At 39.3% G+C, this 24,531-nt stretch overlaps 1 protein-coding gene across 1 annotated transcript; it reads right to left on the reverse strand.

Annotated features, from left to right (window-relative positions):
* Positions 1–161: 161 nt before the first annotated feature.
* LRP2BP (LRP2 binding protein) lies at positions 162–23,066 on the reverse strand. Its single transcript, XM_056114269.1, has 8 exons — positions 22,991–23,066; positions 22,241–22,353; positions 19,778–19,891; positions 8,873–9,015; positions 8,689–8,794; positions 6,558–6,781; positions 2,868–3,042; positions 162–227 (listed from the first exon to the last, which is right to left on the reverse strand). The coding sequence occupies exons 1-8, from the start codon at positions 23,064–23,066 to the stop codon at positions 162–164; spliced, it is 1,017 nt and encodes a 338-aa protein (XP_055970244.1).
* Positions 23,067–24,531: the final 1,465 nt, after the last annotated feature.

Genomic DNA, 24,531 nt, shown 5'->3' on the forward strand with positions numbered 1-24,531 from the left:
ATTGCATTCTGTAGTTAGGTTTTAAGTTGAAAAATTACAGAAAATTGAATGAAGTTTACATCATCATCAGAATTCCCAGAATAAAGTGACTTGGAATGCAGAAAACAGACACATATCCTGAGGGATTGGAATTGCTGATCTTGGCTGAAGTGCATTGTATTCTAAATTTTTTGATGAATAACTAAAGCTTGAAGCTCATCTGTCAATGCAGGGCTTAGATGACAAGCCTAAAAATAAAAAAAAAATAGATATTGTGAAATATTGGAATACTATGGAATTTTTTTTTTGTTTTGTGAGGGTAATTTTTCTGGGGGGGGGGAGTGAGGGGTTGGGCCACACCTATTCGTGCTCAGGCCTTACTCCTGGCTTTGTGCTCAGGAATTATTCCTTGAAGGGCTCAGGGGAATATATGTGCCGCTGGGGATCAAACTTGGGTTGCCAGCACGCAAGACAAACGCCTGCCCACTGTCCTATCTGGCTCCTGAGAGCATGTTTTTAAAAAGAAAACATTGTAGGGTCTGGGCAGATATCACAGACATCAGGGCCTCTTGCTTTGCACAAGGCTGGAGGCTCTGAGCACTGCTGGAAGGGGCAACAACACACTCTTGGGCTCTGAGGGGGGCTGTACCTCCAGGAAACCCCCCCCCCAAAAAAAAAGATACACTTCTTTTCTGATTTCCAAATAGCAGTTTAAATTAGTCTATCCAAATAGATTGTACTAAAAATAACCATGCTCATTATCATTTGAAAAAGAGAAGCATTTCATCAGTGACAATAATAAAGGGAATTTACACACAGATGCTAGTACCCAATGCCATTCAAATATGTAAAATGCCCACCATTATCTAGTGAATCATGGCAGCCAAGTGAACGGAAGTACTGAGGGTCATTATGTAAGTAAATAGGAAGTAGGTACCTCTTCCTTGCACTGAGTGTTGAGAATATGGAGACACAGCAGGGGTGATTGCATTCAAACCTCACTCTGAGCAGAAACTCTCCCTTTAAGGATCTGTGACAACTGGTCACTAGATATTTGGTGGTTGTTTCTAGGGAAAACTTTTGTTTATTTCCACAATAGTTTAATTAGGAAATGCTTCTTTACTTTAGATGCGAATTTCCCCCTGTGTGCTTCAGAGTCCCTGAGGGGCCAGGAAGAACTTATAGTGCTGCTCTGATGACACCAGAGGAGGTAGCATTATTGATGACCACCTGTGGGTAGTGTCAAAAGCATGATGCAATGGGTCCTGACGTTAGGCCTGTTTTTCTTTCAAGATTCAGGGTGATTTCAGTATACAGACTAGTTTGGGAACAACTGCTGTAATTTGATGAAATTCCAGTGAGGGTCTGAGAAAATTATTTCTTGCCTGTTCCCCTACTCAGACTCAACAATTTGTATGCTAAAATTGTAGTGGTATTGAAATTCTAATTTTGACTTCATGGACCTAAATTTGTGTGTGTGTGTGTGTGTGTGTGTGTGTGTGTGTGTGTGTTTGATTTGTTTTTCTTTTAAAAACGCACCTGGGCTAGGTAGATAATATAGCGAATAATGCATTTGCCTAGTATACAGCAATCCCCACTACACCATATGGTCCACCAAATAACCAGGAGTGATTTCTGAGCTCATAGCCAGGAGTAAACCTGGAGAAACACCGGGTGTAGCCCTCGGCCCCACCAAAACAAATCAGAACAAGAACAGAATAATAATACAGTGGGCAAGGAGTTCAAGTTGCCCTGAATGCAGCTGACCAGAGTTTGATCCCCAGCATCCCATATGGTCCCCCTGAGCACTGCAGGAATAATGCCTGAGTACAAAGCCAAAAGTAATTTCTGAGCATTTATGGGTGTGTGGGGGCCAAAAACAAAAAAACAAAAATGTGCATTTGAAGAGGTTGAATAATAGTAACATCGACATAGATACTGGTGGAAGGATTAGGCACTTTGGTTGAGAAGGGTAGAGTGAGTTTGTGCATTCATACCATCAATGTTAACTGTTACCTGCTAGTTGTAACTGTTACCTAAACTATAAGACTTTTTAATTTTTATTTTTTTGGTTTGGGGCTGGGGCAGGAACTAAATGCATGCATGAGTCTGCTGCAAGTAAAGGTAAGTACCTTAACCCTCGTACTATCTCTCCGACCTAATAAAAAAATACATCTGAAATGCACTTAGTTATTCTTCATAATGATTTCCCCTTTCCCTCTGGATACCCACTTTTCAGTTGGTACTTAATTGTAGAGATGAAAAGTATTTGAGTTCTAAATAAACTGATCAGAAGAAGTGAAACACAAAAAGGCTTATTTTAATGAATTGTATCAGGCTTACAAATATTCCCGTGTGGTAGAGGTCATGCATGATAATGGTTTTTAAAATCACAGTTCACCCAGGTACTAGAATACAAAATTTTGTATTTTTTGTTTGTTTTGGGGACATGCTCAGCAGTGCTCTGGGGGTTTCAGGAATCACTCCTGGCAGTAGTGGGGGGATCTTATGGGATACCGAGGATTGAACTCCAGTTGCTGCAAGTCCTACTCACTATACTGTCTTTACCATACCATCTCAACCCGACCCTCAACATTTTTTTCCTGGTGAGAGAGGACACGGCCATCTGAACTTAAACATTTTGGCATATTGGACACTTAGACTGCAGGTGGGAGAGCAGATAACTAGTTGTACCAAAATAGGCACAGGACATTTATGCTAATAAGTTCTGACAGAACTGTCTGCAGTCAGTCTACTTCTGTGACAACCACTGCAGAGCATAGTTCTCTGCATAGACTAGAAAAAATCATGAGTCCATAAAAGATGCTCAAGTCTCCAAAACACAAAAATTGATATCTGGGTCTAGTTATAGTAATTTCTCAGCTTACTTTAGAGTAATAGTGTTGAGCTGCTTCCTCGTCCTTTTTGATCCCCAGGCCAAGCTGAAGACAGCGCGCATAGTAGAAGGAAGCTGTGGCCATGCCCCTGGTGATGAATTCCTGGAGACAGTCTGTCACCTGGGCTATCATGGCGATATCGTGAACCTCATCATAGTCCGCAATCCTGTTAGGGTATTAAAACATGCAGTTAAAAAGAGCATCAGCTAAAAGCTACAGTTTTTACAAAATGCTTCCAAAAATATTTTTGTGCCAAAAGTGATTTTCCAAAGTGATCAGAATTATTTACTGTGCAGGAAAGGAGACATAGAACAATGGATACCAGTGAAGAAGGAAAAAAATGCTTCCTAAAGTTGCCATGCCTCAGGCTTATAACCACTAGGCAACAAAAGAAAGATTTCCTTTTTCTTGTAATATTGTTTCATAATGGGCTGGAGCGATAGCACAACAGGTAGGGCGTTTGCCTTGCAAAAGGCCAACCCAGCCAACCCCGGTTTGATTCCTCCACCCCTTCGGAAAGCCCTGCAAGCTACCGAGAGTATCTCGCCCACATGGCAAAGCCTGGCAAGCTACCCATGACGTATTCGATATCCCAAACACAGTAACAACAAGTCTCACAATGGAGACGTTACTGGGCCCACTCGAGCAAATTGATGAACAACGGGAGCACAGTGCTACAGTGACAGTGCTATTTCATAATATTATATATACTGATCTTATAATATATAAGGTATAATCTTAACACTACAGATTTGAACAATCAGCAGAACATTTTCTATTTCCTTGAATCATGTTTTTAAACCAGAAAATGCATTAAGAAACTAGCCTATCTTTGTTTAAAAATGAAGGCATATGGATGGCTAGAAGGTGTGTGGACAAGTGCTTGTCATTACTTTTCATTAGGGAACTACAGATCAAAATAACAGTGATATCATCTCACACCAGTGAGAATTGCTTATATCAAAAAGCCTGGAAATATCAGTGCTGAGAGGGACGTGGTGAGAAATGAGCCCATATCCACTACTAGTGGGCATGGCCTCTTGGTTCAAGCCCCATGGAAAGTGATATGTAGATTTCTTAAAAAAAAAGAATAGAATTCCTATATGACCCACTGATATGACTTCTTGGCATTTGAGTCTGAAAAATTAAAACATTAATGCATACCTGTGTTCATTGTAGCACTTAGTACAGTTGTCAGGATATGAGAACTTAAATGTCCAACTATGGATGAATAGTTCTGGCATATATAGACATAATGGAACACTATGCAGCTATAAGGAAAGATGAAGTCATGCAATTTTCTGCTATGTTGCTGGAACTAGAAGATATCACACTGCATGAAATGAGAAGGAAAGGGATAGGTACAGAACGATACACGTGGGATATTAAGATGAGAGTAAGAGGGCAACAAGTGGCCAAAGACAAGAGAACTAGAGATCTGGTTTTCAGAACTGCGCTTAGCTGGGGCACAGGGAAAGAAGAGCAGATGTAGGTGGGGCGTGGGTGGGATCGAGATATTGGTGGAAGGAAGCAGCACTCTGCGCTGGGTATGGTGTTGGAAACATATAAGCATGAGACAAGCATTGAGAGTATTATTAATCTTGGTACCTAAATAAAATTGGGGCTGTGGGCACCTCAGCAAGGTAATCCTTTATAAGTCTAGCCCTAATAGGAAGAACTGTGTGCAAGGGAGATGTAGTCAATGCCATGCTCACTGTTATATTACGAGAGCAGGAATCTGGACAATAACAGAACGTTCTTGAATTTTGTTTGTTTTTGCCTTTCCTTCTACCTCCTCCCCCAGACTGTTCTGAAGGTTTGTGTTGTGGATAGATATTCTCCAAAGTTTTCATTTTCACCAAATGGGCGCCAGAGGTTTGAGGTGTGATTTTAGGTGACCAGTTTCCTGAAAGTTAAAATAGTGGGAAGAAGAAGGTAGAACCGAAGTTGCTCTTTTGGTCTTCATCCTCCATGGGAGAGGGAGGCCCACCTCACACGGGCCAGAAAGAGGAGCCCTGAGCTCTGTCTCTTTTGGAAGAGCTTTGTGGGAGAAGCATCTTTAGGGTAACATGGCTAGAACTGGGTAGAATAAATTCTTCTGGCACATTACTTTTGTACATCATAGGAAGTGTGGAAAAGTACCTGGGCTCAGAGAAAAGAAACTTTCACATATTTTTAAGATATTAGTATAGATATATTTGAATCATCTTCACTTACAGTCCTTATCCAGCTAAGTTCGGGCTGGAGCGATAGCACAGCTGGTAGGGCGTTTGCCTTGCACGCGGCCCATGAGGCTGACCCGAGTTTGATTCCTCCGCCCCACTCGGAGAGCCTGGCAAGCTACCGAGGGTATCTCACCCACACGGCAAAGCCTGGCTTTACCCATGACGTATTTGATATGCCAAACACAGTAACAACAAGTCTCACGATGGAGACGTTACTGGGCCCACTAGAGCAACTCGATGAACAATGGGAGGACAGTGCTACAGTGCTACATCCAGCTAGGTTGCAATTGCATTGTTATAGAACCAGTGGATAGGGACCTCAGACATAGTACAGCGGATAGGACTCTTGCCTTGCAGCTCAGGTCCTATCCCAGGTATCACATATGCTTCCCTGAGAACCACTGGGAGTGATCCCTGAGCACAGAGCCAGGAGTAAGCCCTGAGCACTGTGGTGTGGCCCCTAATCCAAAAATCTATGAGTACATAGTGTGAGCTGAGTAGGAAGGAATAAAGACTTTTTTCATAAATGATATGCAGACTTCTCCACCCAGACACCTGACCCCCCCACCCCCGCAAGTCTTCCAGTAGGTAGGCGTCACACCCATCAGCTGCCGCCACACCAGGTTGGTCCCATCAACGCAGAGACTATAAAACCCAGCTCCCGGAAGCGCGTGGCCGCAACATCTTATTTTTTCCTTTGGAGAACCTGGCAGGCTACCAAAAGTATCCTGCCCGCACGGCAGAGTCTGGCAAACTTCCCGTGTCATATTCAATATGCCAAATACCAGTAACAATGATGGGGTCTCATTCTCCTAATCCTGAAAGAGCATTGAAATGGCTCTTTTAAAATCTCAGGGCTAGGAAGAAGGAGACGTTACTGGTGCCTGCTCGAGGAAATCGACGAACAACAGGATGATTGTGATCGTGATATGCAGACTATTTTATATATATTTGAAGCCCTGTAGTAGACATAGAAAGCCGCTCCCTGCCCCCACCAAGCTAAGAAACTTGAACAAGAGCATTTAGGTCTGTAGGGTTGAGAACACTGAAATTCCAAAGACCTGTAACATCAAATTATAATGTCCAATATAGAAGACATTAGGCCACATGTGACTAAATAAAATATGGTGAAAATTCTAATATTTGGTCCTCAGTTGCACTAGTCATATTTCACTCAATAGCCTTCCTTTTGCAGACTCTATATTTGTGACAAGTTGGATGAACACAGCTGGCTTTAGTCAGGGGCTTATACATACTTTTTGTTTTTGTTTGGGGCCACACCCAGTGGTGCTCAGAGTTCACACCTGGCTCTGCACTCAGGAATTACTTCTGGTGGGTCTTGGGCGATCATATGTGATAACAGGGATCCAACCCAAGCCAGCCATCTGCAAGGCAAGCGCCCTACCCTGCTGAACTATCTCTCCAGCCTCGATATATTTTGATATAATTTGTTCACCTTTTGGAAAAAGCAACACATTTGGTAAAAAACTTCATCTTATAGTAATACTCCACGAGATTCCCCTGAGCGTAGACGTTGCCACGTTTCGCAGCTTCTCTCAAGCAATACAGGGCAGCCTCCGTGTCCTGGCGGATGCCTTGTCCGTAGAAGTACATGAGCCCAAGTGCACCCTGGGACTCCAGATTTCCGTTGCCACATGCTTCTGAATGCCAATAAAACGCCTTTGAAAACAAAAAGCAACATTTCATCTGTGTGATTATTCTTAAGGTGGAATGACAGGGAAGTTGCTAGAAAGAAAAAATGTACATACATCAGTACTATGAATTTCCTGTCTAGGAGCTAATAGTTCAAGCCAGCCCTGATTTTCCAATCATTCTAAGCTAGAGTCCTAAGGACGTGTGGTGTGTTGTCGCCGCTTTGGAGAGTTTCACATTTCCATTGAAAGGTTAGAGAAGGTGGCAAGCGGGAAATGTCTAGGGGGTGGGAGGCTTGGAGAGTCCTGTAGGAGAGGAAAGCCGTCAGTGCTGAGGGGTCCTCGGAGTTCTAGGTGGATCTATGAAGGGCAGTTACGATCAAAGGTGACTTAGGATTAAAGCAGTAGGTAAGGCGCTCGCCTTACACATGCCTAACCCAGGTTCCATCCCTGGCAATAAACTCCTGGCAGTGATCCCTGAGTGCTGAGCCAGGAGTAAGCCCTGAACTCCACCAGGTGTGATCCCAGAATCCAACAATTATAAGTCAAGTCATGCTTAGTCTAGAGTGTCCTGGCTTTTGTACTCAGCTGCTGTGAATTTGAACAAGTTTAAAAAAAAAATACTGACTTCTAAAAGGCAGCTCAGTCAACCGAGAAGTGTCTAATAACCATTGGCACCTCTTACACATTTATCCTTAACACCTCATCTCTCTCTCCCTTTCTTCTTAGAAAATCTTGTGATCCCTTGATAAGCTTTTTGTAAAAATCTTAAACGAAGTGAATTAGTTCTTATTTTATTTTACTTCTTAGTATTATTTGTTGCTTTTCCCATTCAAATGTTAATATCAACTTAATCATACTTAAAAGATTTCAACTTTAATTTCAAGACAATCCCTCTTTATTTCCTGCGGGGCTGGAGCGATAGCACAGCGGTAGGGCGTTTGCCTTGCACGCAGCCAACATGGCCGACCCGAGTTCGATTCCTCCGCCCCTCTCGGAGAGCCCGGCAAGCTACTGAGAGTTTCTCGCCCGCACAGCAGAGCCTGGCAAGCTCCCTGTGTCGTATCGATATGCCAAACACAGTAACAACAAAGTCTCCAATGGAGACGTTACTGGGCCCGAGTGAGCAAATCGACGAACAACAGGAGGACCGTGACCGTGAATCGAAGCCGTGTAGATTTTGTTTTGGGGTTTTTGGTTTTGTTTTGTTTTGGGGCCACATCTGGGGATGTTCAGGGGTTACTCCTGGATGGCAGTTGTGTGGATTTATTTTTGAGGAGGGGGTCTCCCAAGCTCAGGAGACCCAGGGCCCCTCCCTATGATTCTTATCTACTCAGGAAACTGCAATGCAAGGGCCTGAGAGTGAAAAGCTGCCCTGACTCTCTGGTGCTGGGGAATATCCAGGTCATCTCAGTGGTGCTTGGGGAACACGGGATGGGGATTGAACTAGGTTTGGGTGCGAGCAAAGCACGTACCTTAACTTTGGTAGCATTCTGGCCCAAAATATTGTTTTTCCAAAGCATAGAAAATGGTCTTCAACCCCAGGTCTTCTTCGGTCAAGGGAGTAGAAAGAATATTCCTAAGTAGAGCTTTAAGATCCTAAAATGTGAGTTTTCTTTTACGTTTTAGAGTACTTTAAGAGAGATTGAAAGCCACACACTTATTTCTCAACCTTCCCTTCAGGGGGCTGGAGATAGAACAGCAGGTAAGGGGCTTGTCTTGCATGCAGCCGACCCTGGCTAGATCCCATAGGGTCCCCAGACGCCCCCAGGAGTGATTCTTGAGCACAGAGCCAGGAGTAATTCCTGAGCACTGCTGGGTGTTGGCACCAAATCCAAAAACCACATAAACAAAACCCAAAATACCTTTCTTTTAAAGAGCTAAACAAATGTTAATCTAAACACAATGCGCAAAGAAATCAAACATAAATGTTACCTTTTCTAATTCTTTAGGTTCCTTTGTTGAATAATACAATCCTAGGATACCTTGTGCCTTTACACTAGCATTTGGATTTCCGTTGTCTGCAGCTAAAAGCCAGAGTCTGAAAGAGAAAGGCAACGTGAAGTGTATTTGTTTCGGCATTTGTTTAGAACACAAATGTGTTCTCAGGTGACATTACCTTTCCGCTTCCTCCTCTGATCTTTTAACACCACATCCTTCATAATAAGCTCTTCCAAGATTGTAAGCAGCTGCAAATTTTAAGTGTCTTGCTTTGGGACACAGAGAATCAAAAATTTTCTTCATATACTCCACTCCTTTTTCCTTCCACAAAGGAGAAAAACAACAACCAAGAAAAATATTCACTTTCTGCTCTACCCAAACTAAATTCAAAGTGTATATATATGTCGGGGGGCGGGGGCGGGCGGTGGCTGGCGTGGTGTCCTGGAGATAGAAACCAGGGCTTCACACTTACAAAACCCTCCTACCACTGATCCACATTCCAAGCATCAAACCATTTATCCCAATGTCGCAATGCACCAGGCACCTCTGACACATACAATGATATGACTCTGCCCAAGCAGATGATTGTCCTGGATTCTGTAAGAATAGTAAGAAAGAAGTATTCTGGGGCTGGAGTGATAGCACAGTGAGTAGGGCGTTTGCCTTGCACGTGGTGGACCCAGGTTCGATTCCCAGCATCCTATATGGTCCCCAGGGGTAATTACCGCCAGGGGTAATTCCTGAGTGCAGAGCCAGGAGTAACCCCTGTGCATCACCGGGTGTGACCCCCCCCCCCCAAAAAAACATTCTGAGCTCTGGGGTAGACAGCATTTCCTTTATTTTATAGCTTCCAGTGTTGTATTATGTCTCAATATGGGTTTTACTATGTTTGCCTTTCTCCAATCGCTTAACCCTTTTGTAGAACTAACATGTGAATCTTAGAATACTTCAAAGGCAATAATGCCTGGCAACTTCTTGCATGTCCATCATTCCTGCATTGCACTGATGACCCCAAATAGTGTGCTCCCTCTTCAGACACTGTCACTTTATAATAAGTATACACTAATCTTCATAGGATGTCAATGTAGTCACAAAGAAAGCCCAGAAGTTCCATCTGCTATCACCAAAAGGCCTGCACTCCACCCCTGCCTCACCCAAATATCCATCAGACATAAACGTTCAAGCATTGCCCCAAAAAGGAAAAAACAGCATTTGACAGAAAAATGACTAGTCTGGCTTTGATCTCACTGTTCTTTCAACATGTTGTTGGCTAAATAGCCCAGTAATATAAGAAAAAAAGAAAAGTTTTGAATTTAGTGAGTCACTTTTGGGGGTTAATTTGCATGAATGTGAGGTAGGTACTTTTAAAAAATGAGCTTGTTTCTTTTTCTTTTTAAACCCTCAACTCTGGTTTACCCAACTCTGTTGTACAAAAGCAAGACATTATGTTAATATTAGCTGTGTGGAGTTCCTTGGTGAATCCTCCCAGTGGCCTGCAGCAACACATCAAGACAACATAAAGAATGATTTCTAAAAGGCATTGGCTTTATCATGTGAATGAAGGAAAGCCATATGATTTAGAATATAAAAAATACACTTTTTCCAATTGCATAAAGAAATAACTGCCAACGAGCAAAACAAACCATCAAAAACAAAAGTCAATTTTTAGATATTCAAAATTTGAGACTTCATTAAGCTAGCCCTTGCCTCTTCTGTTGACAGGCTAGGAAGGAAGAGAAGAAGCCCCAGACCAGTACACATGTAACAGATATAAAGGATAGATGTGTTTCCTTTATAATTTCTTCAAAAAATTCTAACACCGTATTTTAGAGCTTATGATATATCAATTAAATGTCTATATCAGGGCAAGTACTCTAAGACTGGGGGTAATTGGAAAAACGAAAGCAGACTTCTGGAAGGTTCCTGTAGTTTTACCAAAGTAATTTAAAATGAACTGCACATAAACTAATAAATGGATATTGTAATATCTAGAGCAACTAAAATACTTTTCTGTAGAACAATTCAGTTTTTTCCCTGGAGTATCTCTGCCCCTTTCGGAGAGCCCAGCAAGCTACTGAGAGTATCCTGCCCACATGGCAGAGCCTGGCGAGCTGCCCGTAGTATCTTCAATATGCCCCAAACAGTAACAATAACGAGTCTCATTCCCCTGACCCTGAAAGAGCCTCCAATACGGCAGTGTTGGGAAAGACAAGTGGGGAGAGGCTGCTAAAATCTCAGGGCTGGGATGAATGGAGATGTTACTTACTGGCACCCACTCAAGTAAATCAATGAACAATGGGATGGCAGTGATACAGTGATAGAACAATTAAATTAAAACGTCAATCAAAATATCTCTGTGAATATTACAAAGTGGGTCTATCCTCTGACCACAGGAAGTGTTATTTGATTCTCAGACTCTGGTTCAACTTTGTATCAAGAATAATAGTAAATTAATGAAAGAACATGATAACAAGGAAAAGAATTTGTTATTTGCCCGTTTTCTTGGCTTAATTGTTTGATCAGGCTAATTTATTGCAAGGGCTGGAGCGATAGCAAAGCGGTAAGGCGTTTGCCTTGCCCGCAGCCAACATGGCCGACCCGAGTTCGATTCCTCCGCCCCTCTCGGAGAGCCTGGCAAGCTACCGAGAGTATTCGATATGCCAGACACAGTAACAACAAAGTCTCCATTGGAGACGTTACTGGGCCCGCTTGAGCAAATCGATGAGCAATTTATTGCAAAATTCAGTAAGAAAAGCTTCAGATACTGTCATCTTTTTTTGTTCGTCTGGTCTCTATATGTAATTGCATTTAAAGCTCTTCTGTTTTGGAATTGCCACAAACCAACTCATTGAATCTCCCAACTCTTCCTGGTTTCTCAGCTGCATCAACTTCCAGCCTACCAACTTACACTGTATCTTTCTCCATATTCACTTTGCCCTCCTTTCTCTCCAGGGCCCTTGAACAATTTGGCAAATACCTCATTTCTCTGCTTATTCTGCTACACTCAAGTGACTGATCATGTCTGGGGAGGAATATAGCCATGCTTCCAGGTCATTTTTCAAGTCTTTGAACATATTTCAGTGTGGCCTCTAAGTTCTGGCAAGCAATCCTATCAATGTGTCACATCCGTTAGCATTTCTGCTTTCCTGGGAGAGAAGATACTCTTCTTTTTAAATTTTAATTGTCCCTACTCCTCTCAGTTATTCTCAGCCCATGGTTTTACATTGTAAAGTTTGTATTTTATTTTAAAAATATAGACTGCTGGGGCTGGAGCAATAGCACAGCGGGTAGGGCATTTGCCTTGCACGCGGCCGACCCGGGTTCAATTCCCAGCATCCCATATGGTCCCCTGAACACCGCCAGGGGTAATTCCTGAGTGCAGACCCAGGAGTAACCCCTGTGCATTGCCGGGTGTGACCCAAAAGCAAATATCTCTCTCTATATATATATAGATATATATAGATATAGTGACAGTGTGTGTGTGTACGTGTGTGGTCTTTTTGTAGGAGGTGTTGCTAATTTTCTCTTTATTATTTCCATTTTCATGTACATACTGCAGAGCAAGCATATTCACCAAGAAATCAGAATCAAAAGAAGCACCAAATCTTGTTCATTTTTTCCTGAACCATCCTTTTTCTCCCTGTCTATAAGATCTTATGTGTAAGTTTATTGATATATTGTGGATCTTTAATCTCTGGGGAAAACTCTCTAACTCAGATCCCCATGAGTCATAACACATGTATTTGTTACATTTCATACAAAAGTCAATGTTTATCTCCACATCCTCATCTTCACATATCTCCTCAACCCACACTAATCTTGGTTCCTTATGATTCTACTGAAAATACTTTTGTCAAGGTATCTGGTGAAATATACCTTAAGCGATCAAACAGTAAGTTATGTTTTCATTCAACTCGTCTTTTACTATGTTTTGAGACAGTTATTTGCTTCTTGAAAAAAAAATTCCGGCTCACTTTCTGATTGCCATGTCCCCTTGATTTTCCTCCATCTTCCCTGACTTCCGCTACTTATTCTCCTTTGTTGGCTATTACCTTCCTTCCCATCACTCAAGATTGGAGAGATCCCTCTCTCTGTTGTTGGCCTGTTTTTCTTCTCTTCCTCTCCTCATTCATCAGTTCTATCCATTACTGTGTTATGAGTGTCATTGATCCACAGAGAAGATCCACCTATTTTCCTAGTCGTGCCTGTAGCTATGAGCTCCAAACTCTCTCCTTGACATCTCTACTGAGAGTATTTACAGGCAACTTTAAATATAATCACAATCACAAATCACAAATCATCCTGTTATTCGTCGATTGTCTCGAGCAGGCCCCAGTAACGTCTCCTTCATCCTAGCCCTGAGATTATATTCAAGGCTCTTTAGGAGAATGAGACCCATCATTGTTACTGGTATTTGGCATATTGGGTACGCCAAGGGGAGTTTGCCAGACTCTGCCCTATGGGCAGGCTACATTCGGTAACCTGCCAGTTTGTCCAAAGTAGGAATGAGATAATAACATGTCATAATAAGATGTCGCGCGGTTCCGGGATCTGGGTTTTATAGTCTCTGAGTCTTGGCCGCTGATGGGATTACACGGCGCCAGGGGGCCAGTTGGTGGGTTGCTTCTCAGCCTTTTGGCTAAGATCAAGTGTAGTTAAATATAATATTCAAACACAAATATATCAGTTTTCTTCCCATATGCCAATCCTGTTTGTTCCCATTCATCTCACTTTAATTAATGGTGGCCGGATCCAGTTAAGCCAGGAAAGTAGGAACTATCCTGATTCCTTCCCTGGTCCCTGACTTTCTCTCAATTTCAGTAACTTTTGTATATTCTTATACATAGGCTTAAATTTGCACATTCTACTCTGTTTTCACTTTTGCTACTTTAAAGCTATTACTTCATCTGAACTGTATTGTAATGGTCTCTTATGAGTATCCTGCTTCTACTCGTCTTCCCCTATTTATTTCATTCTCTAGACACAAAAACATTTTTTAAATGTAAAACATTAATTTTCTTTTTAGTGTCATCACACTGCACTTACAATGCAATCCAAACTCTTGGCTGTATAGTTGAGTCCCTATCTCACTATTTTAACTACCTTCCATCCTCTCTCTGTTCCTCTGGTGTGAGCACTTGCTATAAACACTCCCGGAGCATGATTCTCAGCAGACCTCATTTTTAGTCCCTCCTTCTTCTTATACAGTACTGAGTTTATTTAATATTTGTTAATTATATATTAATTAATTTTTACTATAGCTTAGGTAATTATTACAATACTGTTGATGTTTGTGATATTGAAGCATATGATTACGCCAGCCCTCCACCATCAAAATGCTTAATGACTTCCTCCAATATCCTCATGTCACCTTTAGTCCATCTCTTTATTCTCTAACTCTTCCTTCCACTTCCTGGTAATATTACCAGTTTTGAAATCCAAGTGTTTGCCATTGTTTGGTACTGTCTATTTTCTTGTTTTCTTGTTTTCTTTCTTTCTTTCTTTCTTTCTTTCTTTCTTTCTTTCTTTCTTTCTTTCTTTCTTTTCTTTCTTTCTTTCTTTTGTCACACCCGGCGATGCACAGGGGTTACTCCTGGCTCTGCACTCAGGAGTCACTCCTGGCGGTGCTCAGGGGACCATATGGGATGCTGGGAATTGAACCTGGGTTGGTTGCATGCAGGGCAAATGCCCTACCCGCTGTGCTATCTCTCCAGCCCCCTATTTTCTTGCTTTGTCTCTGTATGTATACCACAAATTAGTGAGATCATCTCTCAGTATCACATATAAGTGACACTATTTGTCCTTCTCCCTCTCACTTATTTTGCTTAACCCGGTATGTTTCATCCATGTTGCAGCAAACTGCACGATTTCATCTTTTCTTACAGCTGCGTAGTATTCTATTCTATATATATATATATATATATATATATATATATATATATCTCACAACTTCTTTATCCATTCATTGGACATTTCTGTTGTTTCAGTAAATGGCTACTAAAGAAGGAATAAAAAAAAGTTTTCTTGAGACAAATGATAATGAAGACAGACTATCAGAACATAAGGAAATATCAAAAGCAGTGCTAAGGGGGCAGAAGTTGAAATGTTATCATACATTTAAGTTTTGTTATATCTAAGAAACTGAAAAGTTATTACAGCTATTATTACTTAGCACTGCTAGTTCATAACAATACAAAATTAGACAAAAATACTCAAATCAATAAGAACCCCACTGCTTATGAAGCCAGAAAAAGAAAAGAAAATGAATCTCAAAGCAGAAGGAAGGAAACAATCAAAACAGAGCAGGAATCAACGACATTGAAATCAGATAGCAATGCAAAAGGTCAAGAAACCAGTAGGTGCTTTGTTTTTGAAGAATAATAAGATATTGACAAACGCCTACACTCATGAGGGGAAAAAACATCGTTGAAATGACAGATAAAATGTCCAGAGGGGAAAAAACATCGTTGAAATGACAGAGGAAAATGTCCAGATAACCTGGAAAAGAAAATTGTAATCCCGGAGTCAAAGCCTTCAGATTAATGTTGAGGCATGAACAAATGACCAGGTCATTGACAGGAGTGAAATAGCAATTTCAAAATAGGACTTTGCACTTGGAGAAAGACTGGCAGGAAAATGAATTGGAATATGGAAATAAAATCGGCTCCAGTTTCGAAGATCATAATATATTGGGATCTGGGGCGGAAAGCATTCCAATGCAGCAACCCATGACTGAGATCCCCAAGTCCGCTCGGATTGGGGCTGGGCCTCTTCCCCCCAGCTCCCCAGTTCTCCAGTAGCTTCGCAGTCACACCCACAAACTGCCCCGGGTACCAAGTAATCTTATCAATGGCCAAGACCCAAAGACTATACATTAAAGCTCCCAGAAGAGAGCGATGCAGAATTTTACTCTGTCTCACGTACTTACAAAAGTAGCACACATTTGTTTGGGTTTAAATTACTTGCATGTATTCTGTTATCTATAGGGTTAAATGGCTCCAGAATGAAATACAATAATCTTTATACACTTACCTCTTATTGTGGTGGGAAGGTGCTCGGTGATGGGAATGGTGTTTGAATATTATCTGTAATGAACTACTGTGAACTCCTTTTATGAAAATAAAATATATTAAAATTGAAAAAACAAAGAGTGGTTTGTGGAAAACTAAGTTTTTAATAAAGCAAAGACATGAAGGAAGTAGTCTGGGAAAAAACTTAGGATGTAGGGACTTTCCCTGTCAGCTGCAAAGTTCAGAAGAAAAGTAATCAGTGGGAGATGAAGAGGAAATACACAGCAATAGAAACAGAATGTATGGGGAGGCAGGTGACTAGAGAGGCATAAACTGTGTGATAACCAAACATGTCACAGCTCTGAGTATGAGTGGGACCAAAGGAACTCAACGTTCCAAACTTAGATTCTAGTGTAAAGTTCAGATAAATTCACAGTAAATTATTTTCATTAGCCTGGTGAAGGATCCTTACAGCAGTGATTAGGGAAAGAGAGCAAACTTGGAGTTTGGGGAAAATTTCAAAATGGCAGTCATCTGTCTGGACATTGAAGAATTTACTAAGTAAATATTATTTTATATGGTCTTTTGGTAACCACCTAGCTAGGTGGCCACAGAAACATGCGAATGATATGCCTTTCTTTTTACTTTCAACATAAAAGTCTTGGAACATATTTAAAGATGGATGAAATATTATCAGACTAATATTTTTGAAAGATAAGGTTTGGGGAACAGTTTGAATGATGAATTTGGAGACAAGGGCAGAAGTTGGAGGTTCTGTTTTTATTATAATTAAGGTATTTTTGTTATAATTAAGGTAAGTGACACTATGAGCTTCAACTGCTGGAACAAAGGGAATGAGAAAGAAAGAGCTGGACCAGGTTTGAAAGGTGTTCAGAAGACAGTTTGAGTGAATCAGTGTGAAGGTGGAAAAGATTTTTGTTTCTGTATGTGAAAAGGCTTTGCAATTGGACTTTTTAAGAGGTTATTCCTAAGTTTTAAGAAACCATTCTTCATTGTGCTTTTTTTTAAAAATACATATTTTTTATTATAATTAATATTGAGTTTTCCATAGTCCTTTTGAATACATACAAAACCATTTTGTGGTTTCCTTTATTCAAACTATTAAATTAGGTTATTCATAGATTTTTTTACACTGAATTATTAAGTTTCTGGGTTAAACCTTACCTTGATCATGAAATCTTATCCTTTAAATGTATTATTGATTTTGCAATAGGGGAAATCTTTTATTATCTTAATAGTTGCCATCATGACTTTTCTTGGATAAATATGCTATTTCTCTTGAAAAGTCCTCTGAGAAAAATCCCCTTGAGATGAGAGCCAAAACAGGGTTGCTAGCAGGGGCTCACAAGACTAGTCAAGAAACATTTGTTAAGACTTTTCTGTGAGTCTGACATTATTGCAAGTGTCTTGGTTATTTGTCAGTCAGTCAGTGAGACTCACAACGAAAGACCCCGGTTTGTGTAGCTTCCATTACAAGGAGGGAGAAAGAAATCAAGCAAGAGCTAATGAAGATGATTCTTAAGATTCATGAAGAGAATTAAAGGTTGGGTACATTAAAGGCATTTGGATACTATGCCCCATAAAAGCTCTCAGAGAAAATAATTCTAAAAGTAATGTTCATGGGATTAAACGAGGTTATACAGAGTAAGAGGAGCAGAAGTGTGCCATGCAGAAAGGGGGGGGGGCCTAGATTATCACATATACCAATATTTAGAATGAGGAGAACCAGGTAAAGGTGACTAAGATAGGGCTTACAGAAATTTTAAAAACAATCACAGAGAAGATCATAGAAAGACACATATGAAATATGAGAGAATTTGATAAAACCAGGGCATCTTAAATGCTGAAGAGGAGGCTATTTCAGTGAGAGTGAGTCAACTGTATTAAATTTGGATAAGGCAGGGTAGTCATTGGTTCTATATGCTACTAAACTTTAACAAGCTGAATTATAAATGAAATTAATAAAATATCTTATATTCAATACAGATATTTATTGTCATTATTTATTCAGTTCATTATAGGATTCCATGATTACAAAACAGCAAAAAATCAAGAATTTCAGGGATTAAGAGTATAATCCCAGAGTTAGGAAAGAAAACACTTTTTTGTTAGTTTGCTTTGCTTTTTGGGTCACACCCGGCTATGTGCAGGGGTTACTCCTGGCTCATGCACTCAGGAATTACTCCTGGTGAGACTCTGGGGACCATATGGGTTGCTGGGAACTAAACTTGAGTCGGCCGCGTACAAGGCAAATGCCCTACCCACTGCGCTAACGCTCCAGCCCCAGAGAACACTTGTTGGATACTTCCTATATAACCTCTGCATTAGATTACTCTTATATGTTGTTCAGCCTAATAACAGCAAAGTTGAGTTACATTAGTTTTCTTTTGTATTTTCATCCAAAAAAATTGAATTGGTAATATAACCTTAAAGCATTGTATGAGAAAAAGTTCTGAGCAATGTTTGGTGGCAGCCCTGAAGAGCCAGAGTAATGGACCAAATCAGCCATGGCCAATGGGGAGAGGGAGGAAGTGCAGCTGTAAGTCTAACTTAGTTTCTGAAAAAATTTTTACTTGAATCACCATGACTTAGTTTTACTTATCCTCATTATACAAAGGTAGAAATAAATGTGCAAACTAGTAATTTTCCTAACATCATACTGCTCATAAAGTAGTGAGGTCCAAATTTGAAAGCTTCTGACATTTTCTTATTTTGAAATTACTTTTTTGGATTGATGTTCTGTGATGACATATTTTGGAGTTTTTAATAGACCACCATAATACGAAAATTATTCTAGTAAACACAGAATCGAAATAAATATCTGATTTTTTGAGTTCTCAATTTTTATTTGATGATGCACAAAATTTCTTTGGAACCTGAATTCAAAAAAGAATAAAAATCATATAAAGAAATTTATAATACTCATATCTAAATATCATAGTGTAGTCTTTCTTTTATCTCCAAACATGTCCAAGTAATTGAGTCCTAAATGAGTTCTCTCTCTCTCTTTCTCTCTCTCTCTCACACACACACACACACCACACACACATACATGCACATGCACACGCACAAACACACATATGCACGTATTCCTTTTTTGTATAGAGCAATAGACAGAGGAATGGTCTCAAAAATAACATTTTTTATATTTGATTGAAGTTACTCTATTCTATATTTTATTATATAACTTTTGGCCATGTGCTTGTAGGTTTCTTTTTTTCTTTTTGGGTCACACCCAGAGATGCACATGAGTTACTCCTGATTCATGCACTCAGGAATAACTCCTGGTGGTGCTCGGGGGACCATATGGGATGCTGGGAATCGAACCCAGGTCGGCTGCGTGCAGGCAAACGCCCTACCCGTTGTGCTATTGCTCCAGCGCCTGTGCTGGTAGTTTTGAAGTAATCATTCAAACTTTTTGTTTGTTGGTTTAGTTCACTGGTTATTTTTGGGGTTTGGTTTTTTTCTCTTTTTGATTTTTGGGCCACACCTAGTGATTCTCAGGGGTTACCGGTGGCTCTGCACTCAGGCATTATTCCTGGCGGTTCTCAGGTATGGGATGTAGGGTGCCTGGAATTGAACCCAACTCAGCATCGGGCAAGGCAGGTGCCCTGCAAGCTATACTCTCACTCCAGCCCCAAAGTCAGAAATACTTTTTTTTTTTTGCTTTTTGGGTCACACTCAGCGATGCTCAGGGGTTACTCCTGGATTAGCACTCGGGAATTCTTCCTGGCAGTGCTTGGGGGACCATATGGGATGCTGGGGATCAAACCCCGGTCAGCCACATGCAAGGCAAACACCCTATCCACTGTACTATTGCTCCAACCCTTGTTTTAAAGCACACAGTTGTGGTAGATAATGGTAGCAAGAAAAGGGACAAAAGAATATTTTTATATAAATGTAACAATTTCTACTATTGTCTTTTAAGATGCTAAATGTTTAGCTAGTCTTGAAATACAATAATATATTATTAAAATATAAATAATTTAAGTATATCAAATAATGTTATTAATAATAAAATCTTATATTTTTGGAATAAAACAACAACTTACAGGTTCTGCATCTGTCCCCAGCCCATCATAATACATTACTCCTAGCTGGTATATTGCTTGATGATTAGTTTCCTTGATTTCTTCGAATTGTTCTAATGCTTCTTCATACCATCCCTATAAGACCCCAGAAAAGACTGGTTTATAGTTATTATGATCTCAAAGTAATCTAAGATAGCTAGTTGCTATCTAAGTCATATCTAGTAGGATCACGTAAAATAAAATATGACAGCAACATATTTATGGAATTCACAAGATGATCACAGTTAGCAATCAATACACTGTGAAATCAATTTGATAAGTCTAAATATGGCAGCTGAGGGAAATGGCAAGGAAAAGTGTGGAGTAGGTACTTCAACTTTCATTTCTATTATCTCCCTAAGCTCAGCTAGCCTGACACATTATTCTCCTTGTGTGAGAAACTGTAGAGCTTGGATCAAAGTCCCAAAGAAAATGTGAACATCAGGATTTACACTATTATTAAATATCTACTGCTATCTTGGTTTATGTCCTCCAATTTCACAAGTGTCTAGCTAGAGAAAAAAACAGAAAAACAAGGTGCAATTCTCTAGAATTACCCCACAGGTCCTATCGAGACTTATATGTGTTAAATACCAATCAGCTAAATGTCAATAGTTAATCTGATAAAAATATGCAAAGATGTACGTTCTAATATGGGACCTTTATCTTAATCCATCATGAAAAATGTCACACTAAAGTATGCATGGTGGAAAGAGATCATTATTTGAAAGTACAGAAGAGAGAAATACAACAAAAACCAAAAAAGTTGATTTTTCTCTTCCTAAATACTATAATTTAACTTATAAAATATCAAAATACTAACAAAGAACACATAACAATGAGTAAATGCCTGAGCTTCATACTCTTTTCTAGACAGTGTGTGAGAGGGCTAGAAAGGTTAGAATACAATGTACAAAGGAAGAGAAAGGGGAAGTCATTTTAGTTCTCATGACTTTAATTTTGTTTTCATTTTAGTTTTTATGATTTTAAGTAACATACACACTCTGGAAGATATCAAGTATGCACTTTCATCCCAGACCTAGATCTCCTGTGAGATCTAGACTCTTAGAAACAAACTTTTACTTTGAAACACTTCTAATTGGCTGACTAGTGGACATCCCAAGCATTATGTCTTAAAAATTGAACTCTTAATCATCCCCTCAAAATACATTCCTCCCCACTAATTAAGTCCAGGATATTATTGTTTGTGTCTCCAAAATAAATTCAGTTCTCTGCTCTACTGCTACTCTGGTTGAGACGACTTCCTCTCTTGCCCAAACTAATGTAACTTCCTGCTAATACCCTCTTGTCTCCATATTTATCTCTAATCAATTCATTACCACTTCAAGGACTTCTTACTACTACATTTTGTCTAAAGCTCCTCTTAGAGTCATTATCTCTTTTGCTTATTTCCACATGAGTTCTCTGAATCTCTGGAATTTGCTAAGCTTTCTTCCTGGAATATTGTGTCCTTTCTCACCTTTACCTGCCACCCACTTCCCCTTAGCTGTTTGCATTATCTGTCCCGTTTCTTTCAAATATTAGTTTCATCACCAGTTCTTTCCAACCTATTCCCAAGCTTTTATTAATCACAGTGCCAATTTATTGTGCTTATAGTAATTTCTAGTAAAATTCTAGTAGGGGAAGTTATTATCTTCCCCTACTAGAATAACTGGAAGCTTTATGAAATTGGAACTATCCTAATGTCCTCATCACTATGTCAATCCCTAGCATAACAGCAAACACTTAGAAAACATGAGAAACCAGATCCTACTAGTGAGTACTTTTACAAAAACAAACACCCACAATAGCTCTATAAAACCACATTATTCACACCCCTTTTCAGGTGAAGAAAATGAGGGAAGCATCAAGAGGTTAGGCATTTGTGTTCAAGAATATACATTCATAAGCAAGAGGACCAAATTTGAACTTATGCCCAAAGCTGCGAGGTCATTCTCTTAACTGCTATGCTATGTTACCCTCATGATGATAAGGTGTATGATGGTTACTCATCGTGTATTGTTGCCCGTATGAGTGAAGATATCAAAAGACTAGAGGGTAAGTTGGGGTAAAGATGAAACTCTTTTCGAATACTCAACAGGTGGTGAGGAATTGGAAGAGATGGTCTTTTCTCTCATGTTTCTTTGGAATTAAGTGAAAAATTAAGATGTATTATAGTGAAGTTGGAATAATAGTTCACATAGTTCTTCTAACATCTACTTTCCAGGATATGCAATGACTCTCATTAATAACATTTATTAGAATGGTTTTGGTGAGAAAAGTCAGACCTCTCTTAGTTGGTGCCAAAGTCATAGCTAAAATCATAACCATCATCTAAAGTATTTGAGATCATTTCCTTCGCATAGCAATATAAGAAATATTAATGGCAATTTTGTTATGGGGAGTGAATAATAATGTTATAGAAAATAAAAATAAAAACTATACCTCTTCAAAATATAATTGACCTCGTAAGAAATATGCCATAGCATCCCCATTCAGTATTCTTTTCTGCAAGATTGTCAATGCTTTTTGCACCAAATCAGCATGACGGTAATGATCTGATTTTTAAAAAGACAAAGAATTCTAAAATCACACAACATTAATTTTATCTGTTGAAGTAATAGATAATACAGGATTCATAGATCACTATTAATAAGTTATTCTTAATTCTCATTCCTAAATTGACCTTCTTAGTTTAAAGAAAAGGTATTATCTTGGGAAAAAAAGTATTGTCACATCACTTGCCTCTTGTATAATCAAGAAATATTTGATGATTTTCTATTGAACTATGATTTCTGCCTGGCCGGAGCTCCAGCAATGCAGCCAATTGCAGTTTGGGTGAAAAACTGCTGTATGATGAGTGAAATGCTTTATTAGTAGGCCTTAATTAGAACTACCCTGGCCAAAAAAGTCAATTACTGTCAATGTTGATTTTTAAAGTCTATTAAAACCACAGTAGAATTAAATGTCACTTTCAAGTAAAGCATAACTTTAATCTCTTTAGTGGATCTAATACCTGACTTACATTTTTTAGAAAGATATTTTTGAGTGCTGAGAGTAAAGTCAGAATCAGTTGATTCTTACAGAAAAACTAGTAAAGACTGAAAATTAACCATCCCCTTGGCATCAATAAGTCATTTTTCTCATCTCTTCGACTCTGGCAAACTTAGTTAACATACAGTGAAAATGATGTACCATTCTTCTCCGTGATCTGTTGGGATAGAGAGAAACTAGAAGAGTTGTTGGGCATCCTTTCGCTAGTCAGCTTCATTCTATCTTCGTAATTTGTATGCTGTAAAGAATAAAAAAAGAATAAGATGGTAGAAATATCTTTCTCCAGGGAAATGTAGAAAGAGGCTTTAATCTCACACGGCATTCATTATTAAAAAAAAAAAAAGTGTCTCTCGCCTGTCTAGGAATAGAGCACCACACTATCAAATTGTAGGATTTGAAGGTTCTTCCTTAAGAAATTAGGTCCCTCCATGACTGTCAGAAGTACAACTATCTTTCATGTCTGTTGCCATAGCATGGGATTAACGATGAGACTTGGTTGCAAGTCTTCTGGCTATGTGGTTTTCACATGCTGTAGTGAGTTATGTCACACACCACAGCTACTATCGCTACAAGGAAGTGTTGACACCGATATAATTATTATGTTCTGGTACTTTCCAGTTTCCTTGTAATTGCCGCTTGTCTGACATTCATTTTCAAATGAAAATACTTGTCTGTTTTAGCTGGAAATACACTTTATTTTAGCGGTGTTCAGTTTCATCTTCCCATCAGTAGTGGATTTCCATGTTGTAAGTCCGATCACAGTCAAATGGAATATCAGAAGCTTCAGGTCAAATGTAGATACCACCCCATTAGAGTTAAATGAATTAAGTTGGTGTTTGGTAGTGAGACAGCAGAATCCAGTTGTTGCTATGCTTTTCTGTTTATTCCTTGGTATTCTACTGCAATAGCTTCTTTTCACCAATCAGGAGGAAGCCTTCAATAAAGGTTCTTTCTGTTTAGTGGTGAAAAGAACTCGAGTCCATTCGTGTAATTGGACAGCTACAGTTATACATTTATATGTTAATATTTTAGATAGTGAATGCTTTATTAATATGAGTGAAATGAGAAGGAAGTTCCTTTGGCATATTAGGGAAGAATTTCTGATGTATATGTGATTGTGGAAGAGTTATTTCATCTTTTTAAGAGTCATCTTCCTCATCTGTAACGTGGACTAAGAAGTTTGAGCTGAAAGATTTCAAAATGTTCTTGGATTTATAATGTTTTTGATTATAGGATTCCAAGCTTTTCAAACATTATATGATTTTTATGGTTGAATATAAAAATTTCCAATAAGCCTTAGGTAAGGAAATATGAAATGATACTTAGAAAAAAATACAAATAAGATGATATACAGCGCACTATCAGTTTGTCAAAAACTATATATATATATGTATATATATATAAATCCACCTCAATCCACTGAATATAGAAGATTTTTAATGGATGACATTAACCAAGTATACTGAATATATCCAAAATGACTAAGAAAAAAAATGGCTAAGAAAAAAACAGCAATAAGGAATTTCATCAGTTAATTGTTATAAAATTTTTTATTAATTTTTTTTAATTGAAAAACAGACACACAGTTACAAGGTTGTTCATGATTGGGTTTCAGTCATACAATGTTCTAACACCCACTCTTTACCAATGTACATTTCCCAGCACCAATGTCCTCCGTTTCC

The sequence above is a fragment of the Sorex fumeus genome, unplaced genomic scaffold, assembly GCF_029834395.1.
Source record: "Sorex fumeus unplaced genomic scaffold, SorFum_2.1 ptg000024l, whole genome shotgun sequence".
Classification (NCBI taxonomy): Eukaryota; Metazoa; Chordata; class Mammalia; order Eulipotyphla; family Soricidae; genus Sorex; species Sorex fumeus.